This window comes from Coregonus clupeaformis, unplaced genomic scaffold (assembly GCF_020615455.1).
Source record: "Coregonus clupeaformis isolate EN_2021a unplaced genomic scaffold, ASM2061545v1 scaf1629, whole genome shotgun sequence".
In the NCBI taxonomy this organism is placed as follows: domain Eukaryota; kingdom Metazoa; phylum Chordata; class Actinopteri; order Salmoniformes; family Salmonidae; genus Coregonus; species Coregonus clupeaformis.
The window spans coordinates 21203-45000 of NW_025535083.1; the positions used below are offsets into that span (position 1 = coordinate 21203).

Genomic DNA, 23798 nt, shown 5'->3' on the forward strand with positions numbered 1-23798 from the left:
AGACTGGCTAGGCCACTCCAGGACCTTAATATGCCTCTTCTTGAGCCACTCCTTTGTTGCCTTGGCCGTGTGTTCTGGGTCATTGTCATGCTGGAATACCCATCCACGACCCATTTTCAATTGACGGTACATGGCCTGGCTGAGGGAAGGAGGTTCTCACCCAAGATTTGACGGTACATGGCCCCGTCCATCGTCCCTTTGATGCGGTGAAGTTGTCCTGTCCCCTTAGCAGAAAAACACCCCCAAAGCATAATGTTTCCACCTCCATGTTTGACGGTGGGGATGGTGTTCTTGGGGTCATAGGCAGCATTCCTCCTCCTCCAAACACGGCGAGTTGAGTTGATGCCAAAGAGCTCGATTTTGGTCTCATCTGACCACAACACTTTCATCCAGTTCTCCTCTGAATCATTCAGATGTTCATTGGCAAACTTCAGACGGCCCTGTATATGTGCTTTCTTGAGCAGGGGGACCTTGTGGGCGCTGCAGGATTTCAGTCTTTCACAGCGTAGTGTGTTACCAATTGTTTTCTTGGTGACTATGGTCCCATCTGCCTTGAAATCATTGACAAGATCCTCCCGTGTAGTTCTGGGCTGATTCCTCACTGTTCTCATGATCATTGCAACTCCACGAGGTGAGATCTTGCATGGAGCCCCAGGCCGAGGGAGATTGACAGTTATTTTGTGTTCCTTCCATTTGCGAATAATCGCACCAACTGTTGTCACCTTCTCACCAAGCTGCTTGGCGATGGTCTTGTAGCCCATTCCAGCCTTGTGTAGGTCTACAATCTTGTCCCTGACATCCTTGGAGAGCTCTTTGGTCTTGGCCATGGTGGAGAGTTTGGAATCTGATTGATTGATTGCTTCTGTGGACGGTTGTCTTTTATACAGGTAACAAGATGAGATTAGGAGTACTCCCTTTAAGAGTGTGCTCCTAATCTCAGCTCGTTACCTGTATAAAAGACACCTGGGAGCCAGAAATCTTTCTGATTGAGAGGGGGTCAAATACTTATTTCCCTCATTAAAATGCAAATCAATTTATAACATTTTTGACATGCATTTTTCTGGATTTTGTTGTTGTTATTCTGTCTCTCACTGTTCAAATAAACGTACCATTAAAATTATAGACTGATCCTTTCTTTGTCAGTGGGCAAACGTACAAAATCATCAGGGGATCAAATACTTTTTTCCCTCACTGTATGTATATATATATATATATATATATATACACAGTGGGAAAAAAAAGTATTTAGTCAGCCACCAATTGTGCAAGTTCTCCCACTTAAAAAGATGAATTTTCATCATAGGTACACGTCAACTATGACAGACAAATTGAGGAAAAAAAATCCAGAAAATCACATTGTAGGATTTTTAATGAATTAATTTGCAAATTATGGTGGAAAATAAATATTTGGTCACCTACAAACAAGCAAGATTTCTGGCTCTCACAGACCTGTAACAACTTCTTTAAGAGGCTCCTCTGTCCTCCACTCATTACCTGTATTAATGGCACCTGTTTGAACTTGTTATCAGTATAAAAGACACCTGTCCACAACCTCAAACAGTCACACTCCAAACTCCACTATGGCCAAGACCAAAGAGCTGTCAAAGGACACCAGAAACAAAATTGTAGACCTGCACCAGGCTGGGAAGACTGAATCTGCAATAGGTAAGCAGCTTGGTTTGAAGAAATCAAATGTGGGAGCAATTATTAGGAAATGGAAGACATACAAGACCACTGATAATCTCCCTTGATCTGGGGCTCCACGCAAGATCTCACCCCGTGGGGTCAAAATGATCACAAGAACGGTGAGCAAAAATCCCAGAACCACACGGGGGGACCTAGTGAATGACCTGCAGAGAGTTGGGACCAAAGTAACAAAGCCTACCATCAGTAACACACTACGCCGCCAGGGACTCAAATCCTGCAGTGCCAGACGTGTCCCCCTGCTTAAGCCAGTACATGTCCAGGCCCGTCTGAAGTTTGCTAGAGTGCATTTGGATGATCCAGAAGAGGATTGGGAGAATGTCATATGGTCAGATGAAACCAAAATAGAACATTTTGGTAAAAACTCAACTCGTCGTGTTTGGAGGACAAAGAATGCTGAGTTGCATCCAAAGAACACCATATCTACTGTGAAGCATGGGGGTGGAAACATCATGCTTTGGAGCTGTTTTTCTGCAAAGGGACCAGGACGACTGATCCGTGTAAAGGAAAGAATGAATGGGGCCATGTATCGTGAGATTTTGAGTGAAAACCTCCTTCCATCAGCAAGGGCATTGAAGATGAAACGTGGCTGGGTCTTTCAGCATGACAATGATCCCAAACACACCGCCCGGGCAAAGAAGGAGTGGCTTCGTAAGAAGCATTTCAAGGTCCTGGAGTGGCCTAGCCAGTCTCCAGATCTCAACCCCATAGAAAATCTTTGGAGGGAGTTGAAAGTCCGTGTTGCCCAGCAACAGCCTCAAAACATCACTGCTCTAGAGGAGATCTGCATGGAGGAATGGGCCAAAATACCAGCAACAGTGTGTGAAAACCTTGTGAAGACTTACAGAAAACGTTTGACCTGTGTCATTGCCAACAAAGGGTATATAACAAAGTATTGAGAAACTTTTGTTATTGACCAAATACTTATTTTCCACCATAATTTGCAAATAAATTCATAAAAAATCCTACAATGTGATTTTCTGGATATTTATATTCTAATTTTGTCTGTCATAGTTGACGTGTACCTATGATGAAAATTACAGGCCTCTCTCATCTTTTTAAGTGGGAGAACTTGCACAATTGGTGGCTGACTAAATACTTTTTTCCCCCACTGTATATATACAGCTGTGGAAAAAATTAAGAAACCACTGCACATTTTTCTTAAATCAGCATCTCTACATGTATGACAGCCATTCCATTCCAGTGTCTGTTGAATTCCAACACAAGCACACCTCATTCTACTGAATTAGGTACTGATTAGGTGATCACATGAACCAAATCTTATTTAACGAGGAAAAGTATAAAAACCACTGCTGTGGTCATCACTATCCTCTTGCAATAGGACCAGCTGGATGGCAAAAACAGTGCTAATAGTACCTCAAAAGTAATATTAATCAAAAAATAACTATTGACCATGCCAAAAGAGTTGAAAAGGAAAGTTTTGAGTGAGTAAAAGAAGAGTTCAATTCTGGCTTTACTGGCAGAGGGATACAGTGAGCGTCAGGTTGCTTCCATCCTTAAAATTTCAAAGACGGCGGTTCATAAGAACAAGGTCAAGCAGCAGACATTGGGGAAAACAAAGCTACAGACCGGCAGAGGGCAAAAACGACTCTCTACTGACCGGGATGACCGCCAACTCATTTGAATGTCACTCAACAACCGTAGGATGACATCAAGTGACCTACAAAAAGAATGGCAAACGGCAGCTGGGGTGAAGTGCACGGTGAGGGCAGCTCGAAACAGGCTCCTAGGGGCAGGGCTGAAGTCGTGCAAAGCTAGAGAAAAAAAGCCCTTCATCAATGAGAAGCAAAGAAGAGCCAGGCTGAGGTTTGCAAAATACAATAAGGATTGGACCGTAGAGGACTGGAGTAAGGTCTTCTTCTCTGATGAGTCCAATTTTCAGCTTTGCCCAACACCTAGTTGTCTAATGGTTAGACGGAGACCTGGAGAGGCCTACAAGCCACAGTGTCTCGCACCCACTGTGAAATTTGGTGGAGGATCGGTGATGATCTGGGGGTCCTTCAGCAAGGCTGGAATCGGGCAGATTTGTCTTTGTGAAGGACGCATGAATCAAGTCACGTACAATGTTGTCCTGAATGAAAACTTGCTTCCTTTTGCTCTGACATTGTTCCCCAACTCTGAGGATTGGTTTTTCCAGCAGGACAATGCGCCATGCCACACAGCCAGGTCAATCAAGGTGTGGATGGAGGACCACCAGATCAAGACCCTGTCATGGCCAGCCCAATCTCCAGACCTGAACCCCATTGAAAACTTCTGGAATGTGATCAAGAGAAAGATGGATGGTCACAAGCTATAAAACAAAGCTGAGCTGCTTGAATTTTTGCGCCAGGAGTGGCATAAAGTCACCCAACATCGATGTGAAAGACTGGTGGAGAGCATGCCAAGACGCATGAAAGCTGTGATTGAAAATTGTTTTACGTTTACATTTTAGTCATTTTAGCAGACGCTCTTATCCAGAGCGACTTACAGTTAGTGAGTGCATACATTATTTTTATTTATTTTTTTCATACTGGCCCCCCGTGGGAATCAAACCCACAACCCTGGCGTTGCAAACGCCATGCTCTACCAACTGAGCTCCAAATATTGATTTCTGAACTCTTCCTAAGTTAAAACATTAGTATTGTGTTGTTTAAAAATGAACATGAACTTATTTTCTTTGCATTATTCGAGGTCTGACAACACTGCATCTTTTTTGTTATTTTGACCAGTTGTCATTTTCTGCAAATAAATGCTCTAAATGACTATTTTTATTTGGAATTTGGGAGAAATGTTGTCAGTAGTTTATAGAATAAAACAAAAATGTTAATTTCACCCAAACACATACCTATAAATAGTAAAACCAGAGAAACTTATATTTTTGCAGTGGTCTCTTAATTATTTCCAGAGCTGTATATACATGTGTACATATATCTCTTGTGAATTACATTGTGCCACTTTAAACAAAAGTAGTTGTTAGTGTTGAAAAAAAAATAGAGAGATAATTCACCATGAATCACAATCAAGGTTGCAAATCAAATGTTTCCATTTGATTTGTAAACCTTTTAGCTATCGTTTGTTACTTTTGTTTGGAAAAGAGAAGTGAATCTGCGTGGGGCAAGTTGGGTAATGTAGTTCTCTTGGCGCTCTCCCTTACGCACAGACAGGGTGCACAGAAGGGGCGTGTTGCCTACAACTCCCAGTCGAGTTACCAAACTTCAGTGAGATTGGGACAGCGAGGAGGCTGTTAAACAATCGTGGATTAAGATAGAAACTATCGGTTTAGTTACTGTGTGGGATGCGTGTTAGCTATGCCATATATTTAATTGTACTAGATAGCGAGCTAATCATATGCTAACATAACACACGCTAGCTACTTCTTGCTTAGTCTTTAGTTGACAGTCCAGTCAAGAAAAAATAATGAGATCGGGTATAAGTAATGTTTTGGTGAAAACGAAAGCTTGAAGCTTCCTTGGTTCCAGAAACAAAACAGAAGTCATTTGCCAAAGATTGGTTTCCTCGTTTCATCGATCATCTCGAATGGGACTAATAGTAAACTAGCCAGAGAGCTAACTGACGCGAGTGCCTCTAGCGAGACGTTCAAGACGCAACCGCACAACAAGCTAAGCTAAGCTAAGCCAACTATGGACGGATGTCAACCAAACATGCAGCAAAGTATCGACGAAAGAGGTGTGGAGAAATGTATGGACGAATACTTGAAATCCATTGGGTTTCACCGGAAAAAAATAGCCAAAGATGGGTCGTGTCTGTTTCGGGCTGTAGCTGAACAGGTAAAGTGAAAGCTAACTACTCACGACAAGTCAGAAAAGTCAATCATGCTAATTATAGCTTTTGGCTAGCTAGCTAGTTTAGCTTCGTAGCCATTTCCAAGATCAGACTCTCATCAACAGTGTTCTCGCCCTACTCATCCTCACGTTGAAGTCGATACAAAATATCATTTCTATATGCAACCATTCTGAACTTTAATCCCAACTAATAAAAACAATGTCAACTTTTCGTAAACTTCCAGGGCAACTTGGTCCTGGTGAATTTGGCAGTTTAAAAAAAAAACTAGATTGTTAGCTAGCTAAGGTAGCTAACCAAATCAGCTAGCCAATCAGTGTGTTGGTCCAGTCTTGGTAGTTATGTTAGCGCGCTAGCTAGCTTGTCAAGCGTGTAGCTTTCTCGCTAGTATGGTGCACTATTTTCGAATGGGTTTTCGTGTGGTTTTCAGGTGTTGCACTGTCAAAGCCTTCATACCAAAGTCCGTGCCACCTGTGTGCAGTATCTAAAGAAGAACAAGGATAACTATGAGGCGGTAAGTATCTCGTTAATTGGAAGGCCTCAAAACAACTAACGACTTAAACCAATTGCGTTATATTATTATTATTATTATTATTATATTGTATTGGCTAGAAGTGACATTCTCTCTCATCTCTCTCCATCCCTCCATCTCAATCTCGCTTTCTCTCCATCTCTCCCTCCCTCTCTCTCTCCATCTCTCCCTCCCTCTCTCTCTCCATCTCTCTCTCCCTCTCTCTCTCTCTCCTCTCTCTCTCCATCTCTCCCTCCCTCTCTCTCTCTCCATCTCTCCCTCCCTCTCTCTCTCTCCATCCCTCTCTCTCTCTCCATCTCTCCCTCCCTCTCTCTCTCTCCATCTCTCTCCCTCCCTCTCTCTCTCTCCATCTCCTCTCTCTCTCTCCATCTCTCCCTCCCTCTCTCTCTCTCCTCCCATCTCTCTCTCCTCCCTCTCTCTCTCTCCATCCTCTCTCTCTCTCCATCTCTCCCTCCCTCTCTCTCTCTCCATCTCTCCCTCCCTCTCTCTCTCTCCATCTCTCCCTCCCTCTCCATCTCTCCCTCTCTCCCTCTCTCTATATCTCTCTCTTGCTCTCTCTCCATATTGCTCTCTCTACCCCTCCTCCCTCTCTCTCTCTACATCCCTCTCTCTTTCTCTCTCTCCTCCAGTTCATAGAAGGAGACTTTGAGGAGTACTTGATCAAACTAGAGGACCCTCAGGTAAAGTGGTTATCAGTGTCAAAACACATCACTGTAACTTCCAACCAATATGAATTCCTGTACTTTAGGCAGTTCTTTATTGTGTAACTCATTCCTATAAATATTTTGCAGCACTGGGTGGGAGAGGTGGAGATAAATGCACTGGCTCTGATGTACAAGTAAGTGTTTGTTTGTTTATTTGTTGTTATTTACTGAGACTAAAGCGCGGTCTACGTTCTCTAAATGCATTGTCATTACAGGAGTGATTTCATCATCTTCCAGACCCCCGGTAAACCTCCTGTTCAAATCACTGACAACGGCTTTAATGACAAGGTAAAAACAACCACGGTGTGTTACAACACGGTGGCGTCCTGATTTACTATACTGTGCACTGCACTGCTACTTTTGACCAGGACAAATGTTTTGTGTTTGTGTCCGTCAGGTGCGTCTGTGCTTCCTGAACGGGAACCATTACGACAGCGTCTACCCCGTCTCTCGTGTGAAGAATGCTGCCCTCTGCCAGTGTGAGTTCAGAATACACACACACACACACAGTGAGGGGGTTCGATTAATCTTGCCCGGGGTACGGCCCGGCGAGGCGATGAGGGAGGAGCGCCCTTCTCAAATCCAACACTAATCTGCGCTGCTCGGTCATGTTGTCAACAAGGCAGCATGGTGCATCGTCCAGAAACATCTATTTTTTCCATAAAATATGCTTGAATTTTCAAAATAGTTTTCATTGGGAACGCAGAGAATGCGTTTTTTATCAAAAGCAATCACTTTTGGCACAGAATCCTACTAGCTACTCCACGTGCTTAATTACGTCATTTTTGTTTTGAGCCAACTTCGCTGTCGTACAGACCGGGGCACCTGGCTCACGCCCGTGAGGTAGCCCGATTCCAAATCGAATGCGATCAACTTTCAGCGGGTGCAAAACATGCCTACGCGGGCGCCCATTATATATATATATATATATATATATATATATATATATATTTTTTTTACCTTTATTTAACTAGGCAAGTCAGTTAAGAACACATTCTTATTTACAATGACGGCCTACACCGGCCAAACCCGGACGATTGTGCGCCGCCCTATGGGACTCCCAATCACGGCCGGATTGTGATACAGCCTGGAATCGAACCCAGGGGGGTCTGTAGTGACGCCTCAAACACTGAGATGCAGTGCCTTAGACCGCTGCGCCACTCGGGAGCCCTATTAATATTAATGGAACCCCTTCAGTGTGTACGCTGCCCTCTGTCTGCCACTGAGTTCAGATTAGTCATTTCACCAGCATTGGTCCATGCTATTGGCAGGTTCCAGATCTGATTGTGCTGTATTGCCCGCTCCTGTGGTCAATGACCACAAACAGATCTGGAACCAGTCTACCGTGCTATTGTGCGTATTGCCCACTCTTATGGTCAATGACCACAGGTCATGAACCAGGCTACCATGCTATACATTTAGCCCAACCTTCCTATCAATGGAAATACTTGAGTTCTTGCCATGAAATATATGTTGGGGTAAAGGTTTATCTATCAACAGAATACCAAGGCAGTCAAAAGGTTGCTTTTACTGATGTTGTCTCTCTGTCCCTGTCTCTTTGTCTGTCCCGGTCTCTGTATGTCCTTTTCCCTGTCTCTGTCTGTCTCTGTCCCTGTGTCTCTATCCCTGTGTGGCTGTCCCTGTGTCTCTGTCCCTGTGTCTGTGTCCCTGTGTCTCTGTCCCTCTGTCCCTCTGTCTCTGTCTCTGTCCCTGTGTCCCTGTGTCTCTGTCCCTGTGTCTCTGTCCCTGTGTCTCTGTCCCTCTGTCTGTGTCCCTGTCCCTCTGTCCCTGTCCCTGTGTCCCTGTGTCTCTGTCCCTCTGTCTCTGTCCCTCTGTCCCTGTGTCCCTGTGTCTGTGTCCCTCTATCCCTGTCCCTCTGTCCCTGTGTCCCTGTCCCTCTGTCCCTGTGTCCCTGTCCCTGTCCCTGTGTGTTCTCTCTCTCTGTCTCTCTGTCTCTCTCTCCAGCCGTCCTGTACGAGCTCCTCTATGAGCGTGTGTGCGGCACGGAGCGTTCCGTGGTGGCTCCCAGTCTGAAGGGCGGTACCGGTAACCGTGGTAACAACCTTCTAGAAGACGACCCGGACAATGAGCAGTGTCGTAGCAGCGACGAGTCGGACGTGGAGGGAGAGGACGCTCTCTGGTAGGGACAGATCAGAACCGAACCTAATCCAATGCAAGTCAATAGTACCATGTCCAAATGATCTAGAAGTGACTTCATTGAGTTACACAATCCATTTTTAGCTACGTTTTTTTTAGATGGGATGATTTGGACGTGAAACGCGAAAATGCTTGTATCGTTACCATTGACTTGCATTGAATTTGTGCCACAAATGCTAAAAAGTTAGCATTTGAAACAGTGGCCAGGTAAACAAAACCAGAACATGGGTTGCTTTCATACCTCGTCCATAGACGGGAAACCAGGTAAGGAAACCAATATGTCATTTTGTAATGTGGATGAACGATCCCTTTTAACCATTAGACGGGAATCAGAGTTTCAGTCAGCTGGTAATAGCCGGCTTCCGGCCGGTGAAATTTGCCGCTTGCCAATTGTCCGGAAGAAGAGGAAGACCAAATCCCATCGCGAAATAATGTTTTTTAGCCTCTTGATTGGTGGAAACGCCAGTCGGTGGAAACGCCAGTCGGTGGAAACGCCAGTCGGTGGAAATACATTTAACTGGTCATGCTTATCGGTCTATAGGTTAATTTGTATAATTTTTGTGGAATTAAATTGGCGCCTTTACAGTATATTCGTTACGTATCTTATTTATCGCGACGCGTAAAGCAGATACAGAGACTTTGAGTGGAACATCTGTCAGCTGCTGCAGCATATAGAAGACAGCGCCATCCACTCTGCAACGAGCTGGAGGCAGTATGCATTTTGAAAACATATACTTAAATTGTTTGAAACCTGAACATTTTACTACATATTATGAGGCATGTTTTACCTTGCTTCAAAGTGGCCTAGCGAAATTCAGACCAATTATTTTATATCAACTTTCTTTCGTTGTCCGTTGTGCAAAAGGCACAATCCTAGTCATTTTTTAAAAAATGTTTTAATTTAACCTTAGTCTCATTGAGATCAAATCTATTTTTTCAAGAGAGACCTGGTCTAACCAAGACTGCAGCAATGTTTGAGACAAATATCAGATATACTGTAACAATTTAAAGACATAAAATAAAATGTTTTGACGTAGACGCACAGATTTCAATTACAGAAACATACAAATTGGTGCATGTTAGAGCTCCCCTTTCAAAATTTCTAGTGGATACTTTCATCTCTCACGTGAAACCGCTCGCATGCCTTTTTGACAAGTGTTTCCCCGCTAATTGCATTATGGAACGAACATGTGAAATGTGAAATAATTAAGAGTTTATCAACATTTTTAAGCAAAAAAATTCTGATCTCTTGCATCAGACTTATTGCTTAAAAAAAAAAAAAATGTAGCTTAACTGGTTGTATTAATTTGGGATCTATTTTCCCACAACTGTCCCAGAGTCTGTTTGGGAAAGGCTATTTATTTTCTTGACAATCTGACCAATAAATAGGTGAGCTTTCCTACTACGGGGGAATAGTAGATTGACATACAGTGGGGGAAAAAAAGTATTTAGTCAGCCACCAATTGTGCAAGTTCCACCATAATTTGCAAATAAATTCATTAAAAATCATACAATGTGATTTTCTGGAATTTCTTTTCTCATTTTGTCTGTCATAGTTGACGTGTACCTATGATGAAAATTACAGGCCTCTCTCATCTTTTTAATTGGGAGAACTTGCACAATTGGTGGCTGACTAAATACTTTTTTCCCCCACTGTAGGCAAGTGATTTTGCTGTTCGTTACTCGTCTTGTTGGCTGAGGGAAAAGTACACCGAACAAAAATATAAACTCAAAACGACGAGCACGCAGATGAGCTTCCCTGAGACGGTTTCTGACAGTTGGTGCAGAAATTATTCGGTTGTAAAAAAAACAGTTTTCATCAGCTGTCCGGGTGGCTGGTCTCAGACGATCCCGCAGGTGACGAAGCTGGATGTGGAGGTGCTGGGCTGGCGTGGTTACATGTGATCTGCGGTTGTGAGGCCGGTTGGACGTTCTGCCAAATTCTCTTAAAACGACGTTGGAGGCGGCTTATGGTAGAGCGCTCCCTCAACTTGAGAGATCTTTTATTGTCCCCAGCACAAGGTGCACCTGTGTAATGATCACGCTGTTTAATCAGCTTCTTGATATGCCACACCTGTCAGGTGGATGCACTATCTTGGCAAAGGAGAAATGCTCACCAACAGGGATGTAAACAAATTTGTGCACAAGATTTGAGAGAAATAAGCTTTTTTTGTGCATGTGGAAAATTTCTGGGATCTTATATTTCAGCTCATGAAACATTGTACCGACACTTCACATGTTGCGTTTATATTTTTTGTTCAGTTTATTATTATTATTATTATTATTAAATAGTAAATGTAAACAGTTATTCTAACATCTTCAAAGTGCACATCAGAATTTGGTAAGAAGGACGCGCACATCGTTGCATCCTCGATTTTTGCACGTTCTGTTAATATGATTTACTATATTCATATCTGAACGCCCTAATGAGGTTAAGCAAATGGGTCCGGTAAATTTCTCAAATGTCCGTTAAATTTTAAAATGCTGCCGGTTAAATGTCCGGCACCGCAATTTCCTAACGGAAACCCGAAAAGTCGGAAAGATGACTTTACGTCGGTGTGATCCACAGGAGCCAGGATGGACCAGCTGGACCTGCAGCCCACAGGGGGCACACCACTAAGGTAACTATAGCACACACACACAGTAGAGTTTCTACTTTCTCTTTTTCTACAAGTATTGCGCTCTCTTATTGGGTTATTGATTGGTTATTGATCTCTGTTATTGTGTTATTGATCTGTTATTGATTTGTAATTGACGGATATGTTATTAGGTATTTATTGGTAGGGGTGTGAATGTTTTAAACGTTTATAAATGAAATTGGGATCCTTAACGTTAAGAAACATCCCTAATGGGAAAAACATTTTCGCTTCTCCCGAGTCCGTAGGGGAGTTGTAGCGATGGGACAAGACTGTAACTACCAATTTGATATCACAAAATTAAGGAGAAAAGGGGGTAAAAGTACATATTTTTTATATATATATACAGTACCAGTCAAAAGTTTGGACACACCAACTCATTCCAGGCTTTTTCTTTATTTTTTTACTCTTTTCTACATTGTAGAATAATAGTGAAGACATCAAAACTATGAAATAACACATATGGAATCATGTAGTAACCAAGAAAGTGTTAAACAAATCAAAATATATTTGAGATTCTTCAAAGTAGCCACCCTTTGCCTTGATGACAGCTTTGCACACTCTTGGCATTCTCTCAACCAGCTTCATGAGGAAATATTTTCCAACAGTCTTGAAGGAGTTCCCACATATGCTGAGCACTTGTTGGCTGCTTTTCCTTCACTCTGAGGTCCAACTCATCCCAAACCATCCCAATTGGGTTGAGGTCGGGTGATTGTGGAGGCCAGGTCATCTGATGCAGCACTCCATCACTCTCCTTCTTGGTAAAATAGCCCTTACACAGCCTGGAGGTGTGTCTTGGGTCATTGTCCTTTTTAAAAACAAATGATAGTCCCACTAAGCCCAAACCAGATGGGATGGCGTATCGCTGCAGAATGCTGTGGTAGCCATGCTGGTTAAGTGGGCCTTGAATTCTAAATAAATCACTGACCGTGTCACCAGCAAACCTCCATGCTTCACGGTGGGAACCACACATGCAGAGATCATCCGTTCACCTACTCTGCAAAAATCTCACATTTGGATTTGTCAGACCAAAGGACAGATTTCCACCGGTCTAATGTCCATTGCTCAGGTTTCTTGGCCCAAGCAAGTCTCTTCTTCTTATTGGTGTCATTTAGTAGTGGTTTCTTTGCAGCAATTTGACCATGAAGGCCTGATTCACGGAGTCTCCTCTGAACAGTTGATGTTGAGATGTGTCTGTTACATGAACTCTGTGAAGCATTTATTTGGGCTGCAATCTGAGATACAGTTAACTCTGCAGCAGAGGTAACTCTGGGTCTTCCTTTCCTGTGGCGGTCCTCATGAGAGCCAGTTTCATCATAGCGCTTGATGGTTTTTGCGACTGCACTTGAAGAAACGTTCTAAATTCTTGAAATTTTCCGGATTGACTGACCTTCATGTCTTAAAGTAATGATGGACTGTCGTTTCTCTTTGCTTATTTGAGCTGTTCTTGCCATAATATGGACTTGGTATTTTACCAAATAGGGCTATACCACCCCTACCTTGTCACAACACACCTGATTGGCTCAAACGTTTACATTTACGTCATTTAGCAGACGCTCTTATCCAGAGCGACTTACAAATTGGTGCATTCACCTTATAGCCAGTGGGATAACCACCTTAAAGAGGTCGGGTTTCAAGTGTCTCCGGAAGGTGGTGAGTGACTCCGCTGTCCTGGCGTCGTGAGGGAGCTTGTTCCACCATTGGGGTGCCAGAGCAGCGAACAGTTTTCACTGGGCTGAGCGGGAACTGTGCTTCCGCAGAGGTAGGGGGCCCAGCAGGCCAGAGGTGGATGAATGCAATGCCCTCGTTTGGGTGTAGGTACTGATCAGAGCCTGAAGGTAAGGAGGTGCCATTCCCCTCACAGCTCTGTAGGCAAGCACCATGGTCTTGTAGCAGATGCGAGTCTCAACTGGAAGCCAGTGGAGTGTGCGGAGGAGCGGGGTGACGTGAGAGAACTTGGGAAGGTTGAACAACAGATGGGCTGTGGCATTCTGGATGAGTTGTAGGGGTTTAATGGCACAGGCAGGGAGCCCAGCCAACAGCGAGTTGCAGTAATCCAGACGGGATATGACAAGTGCCTGGAATAGGACCTGTGCCGCTTCCTGTGTAAGGCAGGGTCGTACTCTCAGAATGTTGTAGAGCATGAACCTACAGGATCGGTTCACCGCCTTGATGTTAGCGGAGAACGACAGGGTGTTGTCCAGGGTCACGCCAAGGCTCTTTGCACTCTGGGAGCAGGACACAACGGAGTTGTCAACCGTGATGGCGAGATCATGGAACGGGCAGTCCTTCCCCGGGAGGAAGAGCAGCTCTGTCTTGCCGAGGTTCAGTTTGAGGTGGTGATCCGTCATCCACACTGATATGTCTGCCAGACATGCAGAGATGCGATTCGCCACCTGGTTATCAGAAGGGGGAAAGGAGAAGATTAGTTGTGTGTCGTCTGCGTAGCAATGATGGGAGAGGCCATGTGAGGATATGACAGAGCCAAGTGACTTGGTGTATAGCTAGAATAGGAGAGGGCCTAGAACTGAGCCCTGGGGGACACCAGTGGTGAAAGCACGTGGTGTGGAGACAGATTCTCGACACGCCACTTGGTAGGAGCGACCTGTCAGGTAGGACGCAATCCAGGAGTGAGCCTTGCCGGAGATGCCCAACTCGGAGAGGGTGGAGAGGAGGATCTGATGGTTCACAGTATCAAAGGCAGCAGACAGGTCTAGAAGGACAAGAGCAGAGGAGAGAGAGTTAGCTTTAGCAGTGTGGAGAGCCTCCGTGACACAGAGAAGAGCAGTCTCAGTTGAATGACCAGTCTTGAAACCTGACTGGTTTGGATCAAGAAGGTCATTCTGAGAGAGATAGCAAGAGAGTTGGCTAAAGACGGCACGCTCAAGAGTTTTGGAGAGAAAAGAAAGAAGGGATATTGGTCTGTAGTTGTTGACATCGGAGGGATCGAGTGTAGGTTTTTTGAGGAGGGGTGCAACTCTCGCTCCCTTGAAGACGGAAGGGACATAGCCAGCGGTCAAGGATGAGTTGATGAGCGAGGTGAGGTAAGGAAGAAGGTCTCCGGAAATGGTATGGAGAAGAGAGGAGGGGATAGGGTCAAGCGGGCAGGTTGTTGGGCGGCTGGCCGTCACATGTCGCAAGATTTTATCTGGAGAGAGAGGGGAGAAAGAAGTCAAAGCATAGGGTAGGGCAGTGTGAGCAGGACCAGTGGTGTCATTTGACTTAATAAATGAGGATCGGATGTCGTCAACCTTCTTTTCAAAATGGTTGACGAAGTCATCCACAGAGAGGGAGGGGGATAGGAGGAGGATTCAGCAGGGAGGAGAAGGTGGCAAAGAGCTTCCTAGGGTTAGAGGCAGATGCTTGGAATTTAGAGTGGTAGAAAGTGGCCTTAGCAGCAGAAACAGATGAAGAAAATGTAGAGAGGAGGGAGTGAAAAGATGCCAGGTCCGCAGGGAGTCTAGTTTTCCTCAATATTAACACACCTGTTAATTGAAATGCATTCCAGGTGACTACCTCCATAAAGCTGGTTATTTCATAGTTTTGATGTCTTCAATATTATTCTACAATGCAAAAAATAGTCAAAATAAAGAAAAACCTTGGAATGAGTAGGTGTCCAAACTTTTGACTGGTGCTGTGTATATATAAAATAAATCCTAGCCTCTTCATTGATGATAGGCCCCGTTTTACTTCAGTTGCAAGAAATTACGAAATACAGCATTCCGTTGAGAGATACAGACTTTGATTGCCAATGGTATTTTTTTTTTTTTAATGGCAGTTTAAATGTTAAGCAGAATTGTCAATTTGTCACATCTCTAGTTATTGGTTGCTTATTGATTGGTTATTGGTTGCTTATTGATTGGTTATTGGTTGCTTATTGATTGGTTATTTCTGTGTGTGTTTCAGAGTGGAGGAGGTAGAGGCCAACCCCTCTCCAACAGGGTCAGACGTTCTCTCAACCCCTTTCTCTACAGAAACACAGAGTACGATGTCTGGGTGAAGTCCAAGAGAGGTACATTTTAAAATACTTTATTTTAATCCAAATCCAATTACATCAAGAAGGATTCGATCATTTAAAAGAGTTGGTCTTTGCTGCTATAACAGCCTCCACTCTTCTGGGAAGGCTTTGCACTAGATGTTGGAACATTGCTGCGGGGACTTGCTTCCATTCAGCCACAAGAGCATTTAGTGAGGTCGGGCACTGATGTTGGGCGATTAGGCCCGGCTCGCAGTCGGCGTTCCAATTCATCCCAAAGGTGTTAGATGGGGTTGAGGTAAGGGCTCTGTGCAGGCCAGTCAAGTTCTTCCACACCGATCTCGACAAACCATATCTGAATGGACCTCGCTTTGTGCTCGGGGGCATTGTCATGCTGAAACAGGAAAGGGCCTTCCCCAAACTGTTGCAACAAAGTTGGAAGCACAGAATCGTCTAGAACGTCATTGTATGCTGTAGCGTTAAGATTTCCCTTCACTGGAACTAAGGGGCCTAGCCCGAACCATGAAAAACAGCCCCAGACCATTATTCCTCCTCCACCAAGCTTTACAGTTGGCACTATGCATTGGGGCAGGTAGTGTTTTCATGGCATCTGCCGAAACCAGATTCGTCCGTCGGACTGCCAGATGGTGAAGCGTGATTCATTACTCCAGATAAACGCGTTTACACTGCTCCAGATTCCAATGGCGGCGAGCTTTACACCACTCCAGCCGACGCTTGGCATTGCACATGGTGATCTTAGGCTTGTGTGCGGCTCCTCTGCCATGGAAACCCATTTCATGAAGCTCCCGACGAACAGTTCTTGTGCTGACGTTGCTTCCAGAGGCAGATTGGAACTCTGTAGTGAGTGTTGCAACGGAGGACAGGCGATTTCTACGCGCCTCAGCACTCGGCGGTCCCGTTCTGTGAGCTTGTGTGACCTACCACTTCGCGGCTGAGCCGTTGTTGCTTCTAGACGTTTCCACTTCACAATAACAGCCCTTACAGTTGACCGGGGCAGCTCTAGCAGGGCAGAAATTTGACAAACTGACTTGTTGGAAAGGTGGCATCCTATGACGGTGCCACGTTGAAAGTCACTGAGCTCTTCAGTACGGGCCATTCTACTGCCAATGTTTGTCTATGGAGATTGCATGGCTGTGTGCTCGATTTTATACACCTGCCAGCAACGGGTGTGGCTGAAATAGCTGAATCCACTAATTTGAAGGGGTGACCACATACTTTGGGCAATATAGTGTAGTTTAGTGATTTAATATTACTTTTTATTTCTATTCTGTTTTTATTTGAAATTCAGTTGTCAGTTTACGGTCATGACATGTTGTGTTTATGTAATATTAAACATGTATCACTGACTAACCCCTTCAAAAAGGGTTCAGAAAAACGGCTGCAATACAACAATTCTTCACAAATCTTTCAGTTTAACAGTTTTGTGTGTGTGTGTGTGTGTGCACATTTCTGTTCAACCAAACATGATTTTCTGGTGTATTATTTAAGAGACTGCATTCCAGAGAGGTGGTCGTTCGGTTTCTCAAGCCTGATGACAAGTTGTCCACAGACACAGAATATTCTCTCCACGAACGCTTGGGGCGCGGTGGTAGAAAACAGATCCAGTGTGACAAGGCACCGCTTTGGATAAACAACTCGGTCAACATGCCTCCCTTTACCTCTTCCGGGTATTTCCACAGCTCACACGGGGCTGGTTGACCCTCCGGCTGGACAGTGACCTCGGACACTATCTTTGATGCGAGGAAGCTATATTTCTGAAGGACTGTGGTCGAGATGCTTGCTGGATTCATCGTTCTGGCATCTTCCTGGGGTCCTTCTGCGCCACGGCTGTACTCTCTGATTTGCTGAAGTACAAAATACTTTTGCTTCTCTGATCAGTGGCTCCATCTCTCTTATGGGAAGTGCCAGAGACACACTTGGAAGTTGGCTGCAAGGGGATTCAGTATGCATGCGAAGCGCTCACGCAGTGACCTTCAGGAGGACCTGTGCCAACTGTTTTGCAACAGTAGTTTGAATGCAAGTGTGCCTCAAGGGTGAGAAGGCACGGCACCACATCAGACAGGCGATTGGCTGTTAGTTTTGAAGTTTGGTCGGTGTGGATTTGCGAACGGCTCCTGCGACTTCACCAGCTGCTCAAGCCTGGCCCAGTTACGCTCAGTGGACGCCCTCGGATTTCATCCCTGTTAGCTAGTGATAGCGGGATAGCTAGGCCTATTTGAAATATCGCCATCTACTGGCAGCATTTACCTGCCGGATTCAGACGCTAGGAAAAAAATGGTGGTTTTTATTTGAGTTAGTTTTGCAGTCAAAGATAGTTTCAGTATAGTTTGTTTTTATTTGGCTGAATAGTTTTTCCATTTTAGTTTATTTTAGTTTCAGTTTTCATTTACTATAATAACCTTGGTACCTGTGTTTGTATTGAGTGGTGGTGTCATGGGGATTTTGTTCACCTGTTCTAACTTGGTTATTTCCTGTTTCAGCTCAGCAAAAGCTGGATTTCTGCATCGCTGCTGGGATGCAGTACACCGTGGGAGACAAGTGCAAGGTACGGTGTGTGTGTGTGAGAGGTCTTCACTCCACTGACTGTGTTTTGTGTGGATGCTCTCTGATAGTGTAGTTGTTCTGCCCCGCCCCCTCTAGGTTCGCCTTGACAACGGTGGGCGTTACTATGGCGCCTACATCCAGGAAGTGTCGCCTGACAACGGGCCCGTCACTGTCTTCATAGAGGAACTGGGCAGGAAGTAGGTCATCTCTCTCCTTTTTATAGGATTTTTGTTCTCTGCTTTACCCTGTCATGTTTTATAGTTGTTCTGGGCTTTACCCTGTCATGTTTTATAGTTGTTCTGGGCTTTACCCTGTCATGTTTTATCGTTGTTCTGGGCTTTACCCTGTCATGTTTTATCGTTGTTCTGGGCTTTACCCTGTCATGTTTTATAGTTGTTCTGGGCTTAACCCTGTCATGTTTTATCGTGTGTGTGAATGTGTCCAGACGCTCTGTATCCCTCTGGAATCTGCGGCCCCCCACAGACGAGACGACGTCCTGGAGCACGGTGACCCGAGACGGAAAGAGACTGAACAACGTCTCCACTCCACACCCTGGTAAGGACCCTACACCTGTCCCCTAGACCCCTAGTCTTTGGTAAGTGCCTTAAACATGTCCCCTAGCCACTAACTTTGAAACCTCTTGCATCGTCCCAACAGTGTTCATGAATAACTTTTATTTATTTAAAGATAATCATCTTTTTCCTGCAATCAGTCTTTGATCGATCTCTCTTGTGTTCTAGAATATATTTGTTTTAGAATGAGCTGTGTTCTGTTGTACAACAGTTGAAAACTTCAACTCTTCTCTCTGTCTGTCTCTCTCTCTCTCTCTCTCTCTCTCTCTCTCTCTCTCTCTCTCTCTCTCTCTCTCTCTCTCTCTCTCTGTCTCTGTTTTCTCTCTCTCTCTCTCTCTCTCTCTCTCTCTCTCTCTCTCTCTCTCTCTCTCTCTTTTTTTTTCTCTCTCTCTCTCTCTGTCTCTCTCTCTCTCTCTCTCTCTCTCTCTCTCTCCTCCTTCTCTCTCGTCTCTCCCCCAGAGTGGGAGGGCAGGGGAGGAGGGAGGAGGTCAGGGAATCCTTCGCCGTCGGAAACGCTGCCTGTCTCTCAGGCAAAAGGCCCCTCCCACAGCGTTGGGCGTGGCGTCCACAAGCAGCACTCTTGGCCCCCACAGGCCACCGTAGAGGAGGGAGGGGTCAGGAGCACCCCCCACCTCAACCCCAGGTTTGTCTGGACCCCAATACTAAACTTTTACACCGATCTTAGATGGAAAAAACCAACCACTAGCTGCAGTAGAGAGTTACAGTGCATTCGGAAAGTATTCAGACCCCTTGACTTTTTCCACATTTTGTTACGTTACAGCCTTATTCTGAAATGTTTTAAATTGTTTTTTCCCCTCATCAATCTTGACACAATACCCCATAATGACAAAGCAAAAACAGGTTTTTATACATTTTTGCTAATTTATTAAAAATAAGTATTCAGACTCTTTACTCAGTACTTTGTTGAAGCACCTTTCGCAGCGATAACAGCATTGAGACTTCTTGGGTATGACGCTACAAGCTTGGCACACCTGTATTTGGGGAGTTTCTCCCATTCTTCTCTGCAGATCCTCTCAAGCTATGTCAGGTTGGATGGGGAGCGTCGCTTCACAGCTATGTTCAGGTCTCTCCAGAGATATTCGATTGGGTTCAAGTCCGGGCTCTGGCTGGGCCACTCAAGGACATTCAGAGACTTGTCCCGAAGCCAGTCCTGCGTTGTCTTGGCTGTGTGCTTAGGGTCGTTGTCCTGTTGGAAGGTGAATCTTCGCCCCAGTCTGAGGTCCTGAGCGCTCTGGAGCAGGTTTTCATCAAGGATCTCTCTGTACTTTGCTCTGTTCATCTTTCCCTCGACCCTGACTAGTCTCCCAGTCTCTGCCGCTGAAAAACATCCCCACAGCATGATGCTGCCACCATAATGCTTCACCGTAGGGATGGTGCCAATTTTCCCCCAGACATGACGCTTTGCATTCAGGCCAAAGAGTTCAATCTTGATTTCATCAGACCAGAGAATCTTGTTTATCATGGTCTGAGAGTCTTTAGGTGTCTTTTGGCAAACTCCAAGCGGGCTGTCATGTGCCTTTTACTGAGGAGTGGCTTCCGTCTGGCCACTCTATCATAAAGGCCTGATTGGTGGAGTGCTGCAGAGATGGTTGTCCTTCTGGAAGTTTCTCCCATCTCCACAGAGGAACTCTGGAGCTCTGTCAGAGTGACCATCGGGTTCTTGGTCACCTCCCCGACCAAGGCCCTTGTCCCCCGATTGCTCATTTTGGCCGGGCGAACAGCTCTAGGAAGAGTCTTGGTGGTTCCAAACTTCTTCCATTTAAGAATGATTGAGGCCACTGTGTTCTTGGGGACCTTCAATGCTGCAGAACTGTTTTGGCACCCTTCCCCAGATCTGTGCCTCGACACGATCCTGTCTCAGAGCTCTACGGACAATTCCTTTGACCTCATGGCATGGTTTTTGCTCTGACATGCACTGTCAACTGTGGGACCTCAGGAAACTAGGCGTATGTCTACTTCACAGGAGCTGCATTTTAATGTAAACATAATTGTTTTTATCTAAATGTATTTTTTTTGGCAGAAATACCTACTGGCGCATGTGAACTTTCATGTGTACCTATGATGAAAATTACAGGCCTCTCATCTTTTTAAGTGGGAGAACTTGCACAATTGGTGGCTGACTAAATACTTTTTTCCCCCACTGTATCTGGAGCATCAGCAATTGTGGGTTTGATTACAGTCTCAAAATGGTCAGAAACCAGTAACTTCCTTCTGAAACTCGTCAGTCTATTCTTGTTCTAAGAAATGAAGGCTATTCCATGCGAGAAATTGCCAAGAAACTGAAGATCTCATACAACGCTGTGGACTACTCCCTTCACAGAACAGCGCAAACTGGCTCTAACCAGAATAGAAAGAGGAGTGGGAGGCCCCGGTGCACAACTGAGCAAGAGGACAAATACATTAGTGTCTAGTTTCAGAAACAGACGCCTCACAGGTCCTCAACTGGCAGCTTCATTAAATAGTACCCGCAAAACACCAGTCTCAACGTCAACAGTGAAGAGGCGACTCCGGGATGCTGACCTTCTAGGCAGAGTTGCAAAGAAAAAGCCATATCTCAGACTGGCCAATAAAAAGAAAAGATTAAGATGGGCAAAAGAACACAGACACTGGACAGAGGAAGATTGGAAAAAAGTGTTATGGACAGACGAATCGAAGTTAGAGGTGATCTGATCACAAAGAAGAACATTTGTGAGACGCAGACCAAATGAAAAGATGCTTGAGGAGTGCTTGATGCCATCTGTCAAGCATGGTGGAGGCAATGTGATGGTCTGGGGGTGCTTTGGTGGTGGTGAAGTGGGAGATTTGTACAGGGTAAAAGGGATCTTGAAGAAGGAAGGCTGTCACTCCATTTTGCAACGCCATGCCCTGTGGACGGCGCTTGATTGGAGACAATTTCCTCCTACAACAGGACAATGACCCAAAGCACAGCTCCAAACTATGCATGAACTATTTAGGGAAGAAGCAGTCAGCTGGTATTCTGTCTATAATGGAGTGGCCAGCACAGTCACCGGATCTCAACCCTATTGAGCTGTTGTGGGAGCAGCTTGACCGTATGGTACGTAAGAAGTGCCCATCAAGCCAATCCAACTTGTGGGAGGTGCTTCAGGAAGCATGGGGTGAAATCTCTTCAGATTACCTCAACAAATTGACAACTAGAATGCCAAAGGTTTGCAAGACTGTAATTGCTGCAAATGGTGGATTCTTTGACGAAAGCAAAGTTTGAAGGACACTTATTATTTCAATTAAAAATCATTATTTCTAACGTTGTCAATGACTACATTTCCTATTCATTTTGCTATATTTCATATTCAAACTAATGTCATGTATGTTTTCGTGGAAAACAAGGACATTTCTAAGTGACCCCAAACTTTTGAACGGTAGTGTGTATATATTATTTTGATGAATTTGCCTGCATCTCTATGCACTGTAATCACAGGCTAGTTTATTTGGGGCTAATTTACCACCTGAGGCCTATGCAATCGCAGTGGCAATGCGCGTAATCATTTTTGCACGCTCCGTATCTCAAAGTCACGGCAGCAATTGGATTTTTAAAATGTTATATCATCAGAACACCTTTTTTTCTCCAGGAACATCCCCCCGTAGACGGGGAGAGAATGTCTGTCTCGACACCGCAGCAGGCCCATGCAGGCAGGCACTTTCATAAACAGTAATCATCGGGATAATGTACTTTACTGTTTGACCAGATCAGGGTTTTAGGCTTAAAAAAAAAAAAAAAAAGTACTTTTGTGCAGCTCACACCCATTCAACCAATTTAAACATTTTACTTTCACAGCTAAGTCAAAGGGTCTCAAAATGTGACTAAATGGTCAGTCTGGATAGAAGTCCCATCAGTGGATAGTAGGGGTAGAAGTCCCATCAGTGGATAGTAGGGGTAGAAGTCCCATCAGTGGATAGTAGGGGTAGAAGTCCCATCAGTGGATAGTAGGGGTAGAAGTCCCATCAGTGGATAGTAGGGGTAGAAGTCCCATCAGTGGATAGCAGGGGTAGAAGTCCCATCAGTGGATAGTAGGGGTAGAAGTCCCATCAGTGGATAGTAGGGGTAGAAGTCCCATCAGTGGATAGTAGGGGTAGAAGTCCCATCGGTGGATAGTAGGGGTAGAAGTCCCATCAGTGGATAGTAGGGGTAGAAGTCCCATCAGTGGCTAGTAGGGGTAGAAGTCCCATCAGTGGATAGTAGGGGTAGAAGTCCCATCAGTGGATAGTAGGGGTAGAAGTCCCATCAGTGGATAGTAGGGGTAGAAGTCCCATCAGTGTCTAGTAGGGGTAGAAGTCCCATCAGTGTCTAGTAGGGGTAGAAGTCCCATCAGTGGATAGTAGGGGTAGAAGTCCCATCAGTGGATAGTAGGGGTAGAAGTCCCATCAGTGGATAGTAGGGGTAGAAGTCCCATCGGTGGATAGTAGGGGTAGAAGTCCCATCAGTGGATAGTAGGGGTAGAAGTCCCATCGGTGGATAGTAGGGGTAGAAGTCCCATCAGTGGATAGTAGGGGTAGAAGTCCCATCGGTGGATAGTAGGGGTAGAAGTCCCATCGGTGGATAGTAGGGGTAGAAGTCCCATCAGTGGATAGTAGGGGTAGAAGTCCCATCAGTGGATAGTAGGGGTAGAAGTCCCATCAGTGGATAGTAGGGGTAGAAGTCCCATCAGTGGATAGTAGGGGTAGAAGTCCCATCGGTGGATAGTAGGGGTAGAAGTCCCATCGGTGGATAGTAGGGGTAGAAGTCCCATCGGTGGATAGTAGGGGTAGAAGTCCCATCGGTGGATAGTAGGGGTAGAAGTCCCATCGGTGGATAGTAGGGGTAGAAGTCCCATCGGTGGATAGTAGGGGTAGAAGTCCCATCAGTGGATAGTAGGGGTAGAAGTCCCATCAGTGGATAGTAGGGGTAGAAGTCCCATCAGTGGATAGTAGGGGTAGAAGTCCCATCGGTGGATAGTAGGGGTAGAAGTCCCATCGGTGGATAGTAGGGGTAGAAGTCCCATCGGTGGATAGTAGGGGTAGAAGTCCCATCGGTGGATAGTAGGGGTAGAAGTCCCATCAGTGGATAGTAGGGGTAGAAGTCCCATCAGTGGATAGTAGGGGTAGAAGTCCCATCAGTGGATAGTAGGGGTAGAA

The 23798-nt window shown here is 45.1% G+C and overlaps 1 protein-coding gene across 1 annotated transcript in view; it reads left to right on the top strand.

Annotated features, from left to right (window-relative positions):
- Positions 1-4918: 4918 nt before the first annotated feature.
- Positions 4919-23798, top strand: part of otud4 (OTU deubiquitinase 4) — a 51426-nt gene continuing 32546 nt past the window's right edge. The window contains exons 1-13 of the mRNA XM_045218527.1: positions 4919-5492; positions 5936-6019; positions 6667-6717; positions 6829-6875; positions 6957-7029; positions 7139-7220; positions 8707-8881; positions 11468-11519; positions 15441-15546; positions 18012-18076; positions 18172-18272; positions 18521-18630; positions 19107-19290. Of these exons, the coding sequence (XP_045074462.1) occupies positions 5346-5492; positions 5936-6019; positions 6667-6717; positions 6829-6875; positions 6957-7029; positions 7139-7220; positions 8707-8881; positions 11468-11519; positions 15441-15546; positions 18012-18076; positions 18172-18272; positions 18521-18630; positions 19107-19290 (1277 nt within the window). The 5' untranslated portion in view covers positions 4919-5345. The remainder of the gene's footprint in view (positions 5493-5935; positions 6020-6666; positions 6718-6828; positions 6876-6956; positions 7030-7138; positions 7221-8706; positions 8882-11467; positions 11520-15440; positions 15547-18011; positions 18077-18171; positions 18273-18520; positions 18631-19106; positions 19291-23798) is intronic.